General features: G+C 48.7%; 1 protein-coding gene across 4 annotated transcripts in view; it reads right to left on the bottom strand.

Annotated features, from left to right (window-relative positions):
- Positions 1 to 4,421: 4,421 nt before the first annotated feature.
- Positions 4,422 to 11,107, bottom strand: part of SLC35F5 (solute carrier family 35 member F5) — a 56,403-nt gene continuing 49,717 nt past the window's right edge. For 3 of the 4 annotated variants that reach the window (XM_083154341.1, XM_083154344.1, XM_083154343.1), the window contains 3 exons: positions 9,940 to 10,094; positions 9,765 to 9,854; positions 4,422 to 7,560 (listed from right to left, as the gene is read on the bottom strand). In XM_083154341.1, coding sequence (XP_083010467.1) covers positions 9,770 to 9,854; positions 9,940 to 10,094 — 240 coding nt within the window. In that variant the 3' untranslated portion in view covers positions 4,422 to 7,560; positions 9,765 to 9,769. Of the gene's footprint in view, positions 7,561 to 9,737; positions 9,855 to 9,939; positions 10,095 to 11,107 lie in introns of all 4 variants that reach the window. The other variant, XM_083154342.1, reaches the window with a different exon arrangement.

The following is an 11,107-nucleotide window of genomic DNA, read 5'->3' as shown; positions in this document are numbered from 1 at the left end:
GCTGATAATGTACAGTGATCACCACGGGAGCACGCTGATAATGTACGCTGATCACCACGGGAGCACGCTGATATTGTACAGTGATCACCACGGGAGCACGCTGATAATGTACGCTGATCACCTCGGGAGCACGCTGATAATGTATGCTGATCACCACGGGAGCACGCTGATAATGTACGCTGATCACCTCGGGAGCACGCTGATAATGTACAGTGATCACCACGGGAGCACGCTGATAATGTACAGTGATCACCACGGGAGCACGCTGATAATGTACGCTGATCACCTCGGGAGCACGCTGATAATGTACGCTGATCACCACGGGAGCACGCTGATAATGTATGCTGATCACCACAGGAGCACGCTGATAATGTACAGTGATCACCACGGGCGCACGCTGATAATGTACAGTGATCACCACGGGAGCATGCTGATAATGTACAGTGATCACCACGGGAGCACGCTGATAATGTACGCTGACCACCACGGGAGCACGCTGATAATGTACGCTGATCACCACGGGAGCACACTGATAATGTACGCTGATCACCACGGGAGCACACAGATAATGTACGCTGATCACCTCGGGAGCACGCCGATAATGTACGCTGATCACCACGGGAGCACGCTGATAATGTACGCTGATCACCACGGGAGCACGCTGATAATGTACAGTGATCACCACGGGAGCACACTGATAATGTACGCTGATCACCTCGGGAGCACGCCGATAATGTACGCTGACCACCTCGGGAGCACGCCGATAATGTACACTGACCACCTCGGGAGCACGCTGATAATGTACGCTGATCACCGTGGGAGCACGCGGATAATGTACGCTGATCACCACGGGAGCACGCTGATAATGCACAGTGATCACCACGGGAGCACGCTGATAATGCACAGTGATCACCACGGGAGCACAATGATAATGTACAGTGATCACCACTGGAGCACGCTGATAATGTACAGTGATCACCACGGGAGCACACTGATAATGTACGCTGATCACCTCGGGAGCATGCTGATAATGTACAGTGATCACCACGGGAGCACGCTGATAATGTACAGTGATCACCACAGGAGCACGCTGATAATGTACAGTGATCACCACGGGAGCACGCTGATAATGTACGCTGATCACCACGGAAGCACGCTGATAATGTACGCTCATCACCACGGGAGCACGCTGATAATGTACGCTGATCACCACGGGAGCATGCTGATAATGTACAGTGATCACCACGGGAGCACGCTGATAATGTACAGTGATCACCACGGGAGCACGCTCATAATGTACAGTGATCACCACGGGAGCACGCTGATAATGTACAGTGATCACCACGGGAGCACGCTGATAATGTACGCTGATCACCACGGGAGCACGCTGATAATGAACAGTGATCACCTCGGGAGCACGCTGATAATGTACGCTGATCACCACGGGAGCACGCTGATAATGTACAGTGATCACCACGGGAGCACGCTGATAATGTATGCTGATCACCACGGGAGCACGCTGATAATGTATGCTGATCACCAAGGGAGCACGCTGATAATGTACGCCGATCACAACGGGAGCACGCTGATAATGTACAGTGATCACCACGGGAGCACGCTGATAATGTACAGTGATCACCACGGGAGCACGCTGATAATGTACAGTGATCACCACGGGAGCACGCTGATAATGTACAGTGATCACCACGGGAGCACGCTGATAATGTACAGTGATCACCACGGGAGCATGCTGATAATGTACGCTGATCACCACGGGAGCACGCTGATAATGTACAGTGATCACCACGGGAGCACGCTGATAATGTACGCTGATCACCACGGGAGCACGCTGATATTGTACAGTGATCACCACGGGAGCACGCTGATAATGTACGCTGATCACCTCGGGAGCACGCTGATAATGTATGCTGATCACCACGGGAGCACGCTGATAATGTACGCTGATCACCTCGGGAGCACGCTGATAATGTACAGTGATCACCACGGGAGCACGCTGATAATGTACAGTGATCACCACGGGAGCACGCTGATAATGTACGCTGATCACCTCGGGAGCACGCTGATAATGTACGCTGATCACCACGGGAGCACGCTGATAATGTATGCTGATCACCACAGGAGCACGCTGATAATGTACAGTGATCACCACGGGCGCACGCTGATAATGTACAGTGATCACCACGGGAGCATGCTGATAATGTACAGTGATCACCACGGGAGCACGCTGATAATGTACGCTGACCACCACGGGAGCACGCTGATAATGTACGCTGATCACCACGGGAGCACGCTGATAATGTACGCTGATCACCACGGGAGCACACTGATAATGTACGCTGATCACCACGGGAGCACACTGATAATGTACGCTGATCACCTCGGGAGCACGCCGATAATGTACGCTGATCACCACGGGAGCACGCTGATAATGTACGCTGATCACCACGGGAGCACGCTGATAATGTACAGTGATCACCACGGGAGCACACTGATAATGTACGCTGATCACCTCGGGAGCACGCCGATAATGTACGCTGACCACCTCGGGAGCACGCCGATAATGTACACTGACCACCTCGGGAGCACGCTGATAATGTACGCTGATCACCGTGGGAGCACGCGGATAATGTACGCTGATCACCACGGGAGCACGCTGATAATGCACAGTGATCACCACGGGAGCACGCTGATAATGCACAGTGATCACCACGGGAGCACAATGATAATGTACAGTGATCACCACTGGAGCACGCTGATAATGTACAGTGATCACCACGGGAGCACGCTGATCACCACGGGAGCACACTGATAATGTACAGTGATCACCACGAGAGCACACTGATAATGTACAGTGATCACCACGGGAGCATGCTGATAATGTACAGTGATCACCACAGGAGCACGCCGATAATGTACGCTGATCAACACGGGAGCACACCGATAATGTAGGCTGATCACTACGGGAGCACACCGATAATGTACGCTGATCACTACGGGAGCACGCTGATAATGTACGCTGGAGCATCTGGGGGGAATCCATGTGGAGAACATACAAACTACACACACGACACTTACCACAAACTCCGTGCAGCAATGCTAACTATGGGGTTTATTCTAGTTCATTCTTTCTGACAAAATCCTTCTTAGATGGACAAAACCATGTGCACTGCAGGGGGGCAGATGTAACATGTGCAGATAGAATTAGATTTGGGTTACCGTATATACTCGAGTATAAGCCGAGTTTTTCTGCCCAATTTTTTGGGCAGAAAACCCCCTCCTCGGCTTATACTCGAGTCAAGTGGAAAATACACATCGGCGGAGCCGGCAGAACACTAGCTCCGGGCGCAGACATATCACAAAGCGCCGGAGCTGTGCACTGCTGCCGCCGGCTCCCCTGCCTTATCCGCCCACTTTCCCAGCTCACCAGCCGGTTTCCCTACCTTGCCCGCCCGTTCTACCGCCGACGCCGCGCTGCAGCAGGACAGAGCAGGGGCCGGACACACGCAGGAGTGTCAGAGGTTGACACTTCCTGCCTGGTGCTCTGCTCCCTCTGCTCCGTCCTGCGTCTAAAGTACCGGTACTGTGAATAAAGGTACCAACATGAAATGTTAAATAAATTCTGGTGTGTGTGGCGGGGGGGGGGGTCGGCAGTGAGGGGGCTCTGGGTATGTGCTGTAATAAATTACCTTTATGCTGTTTTTTTACACACTATGTGTACTGTGCATGTCTGTGTGTGTGTATGTAATGTATACTGTGCATGTTTGTGCGTGTATGTATACTGTGCATGTCTGTGTGTGTATGTATACTGTGCATGTGTGTATACTGTGCATGTGTATGTATGTCTGTGTCAACTGTGTGTATACCATTTGTGTGTTTTTGTCAGTATTGTTTGTATACATTGTGAGTTCTTCGCTGTTTGTATGTATACTACCGGTAATACCGTATGTGTGTGTGTGTGTGTGTGTGTCAGACCAGTAACCGCTGTGTTTCCCACCCCCGGCTTATACTCGAGTCAATAAGTTTTCCCAGATTTTTGGGGCAAAATTATGGGCCTCGGCTTATATTCGGGTCGGCTTATACTCGAGTATATACGGTAGTTATTTTGTTTCTGTGCAGGGAAAATACTGACTGCATGATTTTACACTGCAATATAGATCTCACTTTGAAGAAAAACCCCACCCAAATCTAATTCTCTCTGCACAAGTTACATCTGCCCCCCTGCAGTGCACATGGTTTTGTCCATCTAAGAAGGATTTTGTCAGAAAGAATGAACTAGAATAACCCCCTATATTTGCCCTCGCACACACACACACACACACACACACACACACACACACACACACACACACACACGGATGCACTCGCACTTTTTCAGAAATAACGTCACTGTAGAAATTCACTATTCAGAAAACGGATGAATATTTATTTGTAACAACCAATATTTCATGGAGAAGAAATCACAAACCCTTCAAACATAATGAAAAATCAACCTGAGATTAAAAAGGCAACTTGACAGTACCCACAGCAGAGGTTAGTAGGCCAAGATCACAGTTTGCACATTTCTTAGTGTTAAAAGAAAACCGGAAGACTTTGCTAAGAGTAACGGATAATTCCAGTCATAAACTGCCCGTCATTAGAGAATACCCCACAGACATCGGGCCCGTGCACCTGCCAAGACCGCACACTGCCGGCACCAGGTAGAGACTCTGCATTCCCCACCACGGGCCAGATATTCCCAGCGGCGCCCCAGGTCTCGCTGCTGCAATCCTCTGGGGGTAGAAATGTAATCAGAATTTTACACCTAGCGGTATTAAACTATGCGTTTCCTTATTAGTACAGCCCGGATCGCGCCGTTTGTTTCTCTTTCCTGACAAGGGAGAAATACTATTTGTTTCCACAATTGCTTTATGGTGATTGAAAGACATCAACATGAAGATTATTTAGTGCAAATTAGAAGTTGTTGGAACAGTTCAATGCAGCCGAAGGGGGGGGGGGAGGTTATTCCAGGCCAAATGTTGTGCAAGATTGTATTCTAACGAGTAGTTTTACATGAGACGGTAGCCAGCAGCAGAACCGCGCACGTCTCTAATTACACCGCCGCTGACCCAAACGTGAGATCACGAGATTTAATATGTAGATTCAATTTAGTTACCCTTTTAGGGTTCAATAATTTTGGAGCAGTGATGGCGGCGGTCGCTGGTATCGGCAAGGATGGAGATTTACCTCCACGCGGCGCCGCGAAGAGAACCGTTTCTGAGCATGCGAGGGCCGCCATTAACTCTACCTCTCGTTCTTTAGGCAAATTAAGGCCGACTTCACAGAGGCATAAAGACAGGAGATCTTGTGTTAATTACAACCAAATTATGGTCATATACATAGCACAATTCCTACTACAGTCACTGCGAGGAGCTCTGCTATGCAAGGCAAGGACTGCTGCAATACAAACTCAGTCACTGTGAGGAGCTCTGTTAAACAGGGTAATCAGAGAGAGGGGGGGGGGTGTCAGGGTGAGCCTAGGAAATATAAAACCTGCCCTGCATACACCCCTCTACATGGGACAGGGCGTATACGGATCATTGCCCGTATACAGTTAGCGTTTTGGTGTCACCTGGTCTAACACCCTGGGAACTGGGAGCAGCACCGGTCTCTCCTGTAGCCGCTCCCAAACCTTGGCCCTCTGACATTCTGTGACATTACCCGGCCCGGCAGAATAGTCACTGAGTTCTTACGGGTACAGCGGAAATGGGTTCGAATACAAATCCAAATACACATGTCGTAAAAACTCAGCAGCGCTTTATATCCAGCGAGTACCACAATCAGGCAGGTGCGCCCACATATGTCCGGATTCTGGACGACTGTGTGACTCCATCAATATCGCTCACCTGTATCATTATTATTATCACTGAGTCATATCCGTGTCATGGCCTGAAATGCAATTACCCCCCCCCCCCCCCCCCCCAGTCCTGACCCCTAGGGTGCTGATCGGTCCATGGGACCACCCACCGGAGCTCCTGTGCAGAGAGGTCACTGTGTCTATATACTGCTTACAGAAATATCTGGGAACCTGGACATGATTAGTGTTGTCTCATAATGATGATACAGGTATAGATGTGTGTGTGTGTGTGTATACACACACACACACACACACACACGTTCTCAGAGCAAAGCACTAAAAGACTAAAGTAACCACTCATACCTGAAAGTGTAGATGCAAACACAGACGGAATGACTGCAACATACACAGACTCACACTCCCAACATACACAGACTCACACTCCCAACATACACAGACTCACACTCCCAACATACACAGACTCACACTCCCAACATACACGGACTTGCACTCCCAGCAGATGGAATGACTGCAACATATAAAGACTCACACTGGAATGTGAGCAACACACAGACTCACACTCCCAGACAGGATGAGTGCAACATACACAGACTCACACTCCCAGCAGATGGAATGAGTGCAACACAAAAAGACACTCACTCCCAGCAGACAGAATGAGAGCAACGTACAGACTCACACTCCCAGCATACAGAATTACTGCAACATACAAAGACTCACACTCTTAGCAGACGGAATGACTGCAACCCACAAAGACTCACACTCCCAGCAGAAAGAATGAGAGCAACGTACACAGACTCACACTCCCTGCAGATATAGAATGAGTGCAAGATACACAGACTCACACTCCCAGCATACAGAATTACTGCAACATACAAAGACTCACATTCTTAGCAGATAGAATAAGTGCAACATACACACTCACACTCCCAGCAGACAGAATAAGTGCAACATACACAGACTCACACTCCCAGCAGACAGAATAAGTGCAACATGCACAGACTCACACTCACACTCCCAGAAGTTAGAATAAGCACAGCACACAGAATCCCAATCCCATTATAGAAAACATAAGCAACACACAGACTCATACTCCCAGAAGACCTAGTTAGAGCAACAATAATATGCACAACACACAGACTCAGACTCCCGCAAGAGAATGTGAGCAACACACAGACTCACACTCCAAGGAGACAGAAAGAGAGAGTAATACACAGACTCACACTCCCAGGAGACAGAATGTGAGCAATACACACTCACACTTCCAGGATAGAGAATGAGAGCAACACACAGACGCACACTCCCAGGATACAACATGAGAGAGTAACACACAGACTCACACTCTCGGAAGACAGAAAAAGAAACACACAGACTCACACTCCCAGGAGACAGGATGAGTTACACTCACTCCCTGGGAAGTACACATGCACAGACACAGCATGGAAGGAACAGCATAGTATGGAAGAATAAATTAAGATCAGCTTAGAGCGTGAATCAACAGAAGAGGAACCAGAACATTATACAAAGCCCAACACGGCGTCATTAATATAATACTTTACACTTGATATACAGCTGTACAGAATTGCAACCAACCAAAGACAAAAACAATAAAATGGTAAGCAGCTGCCACGCGGCTCATTAAGGCAGGTGGGTGCTGGAACGGAACCCGGGGTCCTTGTAGATTGTCACTGTCAGGTAAGAAAGGAGAAACACACCATATTAGCACATTATTAGCTGGCACGATGGGGGGACCAGAGAAAGAGCTGGCATGGAGTATCAGTCACTGGGAGCCGGAGGTCTAAGTTATTATGTCCTTTGTAGAGCAACACCCAATATGACTGGAGCTATATAAATTATAGAGGATTTATTGTTCATTCTAGCCCCCTGCTGTGGTGCATCTAACACAGTCTGGTCTGTATCTCAGCACTGAGCTACAGACCAGACTGTGTTAGAAGCACCACAGCAGAGTGTGACACCACTGGCAGGAAAGAGGAACTGCATGGGTTTGATAGGTAACATTTATTCCAAGAGAGGAGGAGAAAAAAAGAGGTACTCTGGGTGGGGGCACCCTTGTGTCACAGACAAAGGGCTTGCTGGTATTGCTAATGTCTAAAACATAGGATTTTTATTAGGGAAATTCTTAAAAAGGATTTTGGAATAAATGTTTCCTTAATACATTATATACTTAGGAGAGCACCACTGGCGGTCCAATAAAAAGGACACCAAATATCTACTAAGTTATTGGTGTTCAGGACCCATTTGTCCATTACAGGATTTGTCGCCAGTTTTTCACAGACTTGACACCATACCCTCACAACTACAACTTCAACAGTGACTGATTACCACTGACCAGTGTGGATCCAGCTCTCCCAAACTCCCTTTACCCCCCTTTCCCCTTTTTCGATACTGGGTTTGATAGGTGCAGGGTGCTAGAATGACCACTAGATGGCGTCAGGAGCTAACATACAATTCTAGATCAAATAAAAATAAAAAATACATGATTTTTGTTAATTTCTTTTTTTCCCGACCTATCCAATTAATTTCCAGTTTTTGTTTTTTTCCATAAAAGAAATTTTCTATTTTCGAGAAAAAAAAATGTGGCCGATAGGAGGCAGATCCCTAATAGCTGCCAGATTTTAGGCCTAATTGGATAGCCACCTAGGAAGTAGATTAGCTGCCCCAGTTGATACCAAACTCCAGGCCTGATTCAGACTCGCACGCTGGGCAGCGTATATTTGGGTAAACGCCTCTGCTTCCTCCCCATGCCCGCCCACTATGGAGCGAATGCCTCTGGCTAGTGTGAAACTTCCTGAAGGCGATTGGTAAGTCCCTCATTACAATGACAAATTGCAGAGGACGCGAGTCGTAATCTCCCCTGATTTACTAAAAGGTGGAATAAAGACCTGAGGACTGATTTAACGGATGCCAAATGGGGAAAAATCCTCCAACTAGCTGTTGCTTGTTCCCCCAGCATACTGGTGGGTTAGACACAATATAACTGATTGTCGCAGTGGTATAGATGTCCCGATACTATACCTAAAATGGTGCTGGGTGTACCTAATATCTGTTGGCGTTGTTCCTTGGGCCCCGGAAACCCCCTCCACATTTGTTGGTACTGTTCCTCATAACAATCTTACTGGAATAATGTCATCTCTATTTCTGTGAGCATACTGGGTGAAGCAGTCCCTTCGGGTCCCCTGTTTTGGCCGTTTCACCATTGGCTTATGGTCGTATTATCGACCACACAGGTCGACAGTCATTAGGTCGACACCATTGGGTCAACAGGGTTCTAGGTCGACAGTGGGCAAGGTCGACAGGGGACAAGGTCGACATGGTTTTAGGTAAACATAGCGTTAGGTCACATGGGTTATGTCGACAGGTCGCAAGGTCGACATGGGTTTTTTGAGCCGGCATGTGCCTACAGGAGGTATTTCATGCCCTACCATCCACTAGGGCGTGGTGGGAGAATGAAATAGTGTGCCCGAAGCATGGCGAGCGCAGCGAGCGATGCGAGGGGCTGCGGTTGACTTCAAACAGTGTCCATGTCGACATCAGGGTAAAAAAAACAGTGAAAAAAAAAACATATCGACCTCGCGACCTGTCGACACAACCCATGTTGACCTAACGCTATGTTGACATAAAACCATGTCGACCTTGTCCCATGTCGACCTAGACACCTGTCGACCTTCAACCATGTCTACCTAGAACCCTGTTGACCTTCCTGCCTGTCGACCTTAGTGTGGTCAACAAAACGATCCACACCCCACTATTCATCAGAATCTGTCCCAAGATATAAAAAACCGTGTCCCCCCAGGTTCTGGCATATATACACCCAAGGTGTGCAGAATGTGGTGTCCATAGTTACCGTATATCACACACAGGCGGCACATACCCACGCTACGAGCAGCTGCTCGCTCCGTCCTCTGGGCAGACACTGTGCAGGGGGATCAGGCTCTCGCTCTGCTCCGTGTCCTCCGAAGTCCTACAAATCCAGGAAGCCGGGTTACAGGTATTTCCAGGTGCTCTGGAGGAACAGACGGTTATGGCGTCTCTCCGGCAGGACCTACCTGGTTATTCGATGCTTCCTGCATATAAAGGCAAAGATCCTGCGCACTCCGACCATCACTGGATCCCAGTTGTTATAATGGCAGAGGAGGGTCACAATGAAGAAGGACACAAAGACCGGCAGGGCGCCGGCAAAGAACACCCAAGAGAAACTCACCTGCAACATAGAAGAAGCCGCAATGAGGAGTTTATTCACAAAGATGGCAGTTCCATTCCAGATGGGATGTTGCTATGGGTAACCAATCATATGCTATGGGTTATCTTTAAGAAATAAGTAAGACGTAGATGCTGGTTGGTTGCCCATAGTAACAAGCCATCTGTGACCGCTTGTACAATGAGATGCTCGCCTTGCAACGTTATTGCCGCATCTGACAGCCGGCTCTCATGCAGCATCCGTCCGCCACAGAGGTAAAAGCGGGACACATAAAAAGAGCATATAAAAAACATTAAAAACTATCATTAAATAAAGTCTCAAGCGCACACTAGGTTTTATGTCTTTTTACTCCTTTTCCAGGAGGAAGAGTGTGAGACATTTAACCATGTAGAAGATGGCACAGCACAGAGGCAGAGAGAGGCGCCTGCCCTCTGCACTAGGAACATGGTGGGGAATGCGCCTCAGCTAGCCGGGATACAGAGACCGGACGCAGCCGCCACTTGCACAATGCACTGTGGCCACACTGAAGGCAGCAGACTCGGGGGTAAATGTACGGAGCATGGAGGAGTGGTATCTAATCTCATAATGAAGGTGATAATTCACCAGCCAATCAGCTCCCATATGTAAACTGGAAGTTGGGGGCTGATTGGCTGGAGCATTATCCCCTTGCACATAACGTTCATTACGGGGATAGATACCACTTCTCCAAGCTCCTATAGACAGGGTTATCGGCAAATGAGAAGACCTCGGGAAGGGGAGGGGGGAGGAGAGGAAAGCATGTATGGAGGGAGGCGTGGCATGCAGGGAGGAAAGGAGGCAGGGAAGCATGTATGGAGGAGGGAGGGCGGCAGGGAACCATGTATGGTATGGAGAGAGGCGTGCATGAAGGGTGGAAGGCATATATGGAGGGAGGGAAGCATGTATGGAGGAGGGAGGGAGGCAGGGAAGCATGTATGGAGGAGGGAGGGAGGCAGGGAAGCATGTATGGAGGAGGGAGGGAGGCAGGGAAGCATGTA

The sequence above is a fragment of the Crinia signifera genome, chromosome 7, assembly GCF_055691185.1.
Source record: "Crinia signifera chromosome 7, ASM5569118v1, whole genome shotgun sequence".
Lineage (NCBI taxonomy): Eukaryota > Metazoa > Chordata > Amphibia > Anura > Myobatrachidae > Crinia > Crinia signifera.
Note: the sequence above shows the minus strand (reverse complement) of the source record. Positions and strands in the feature narration are given on the sequence as shown.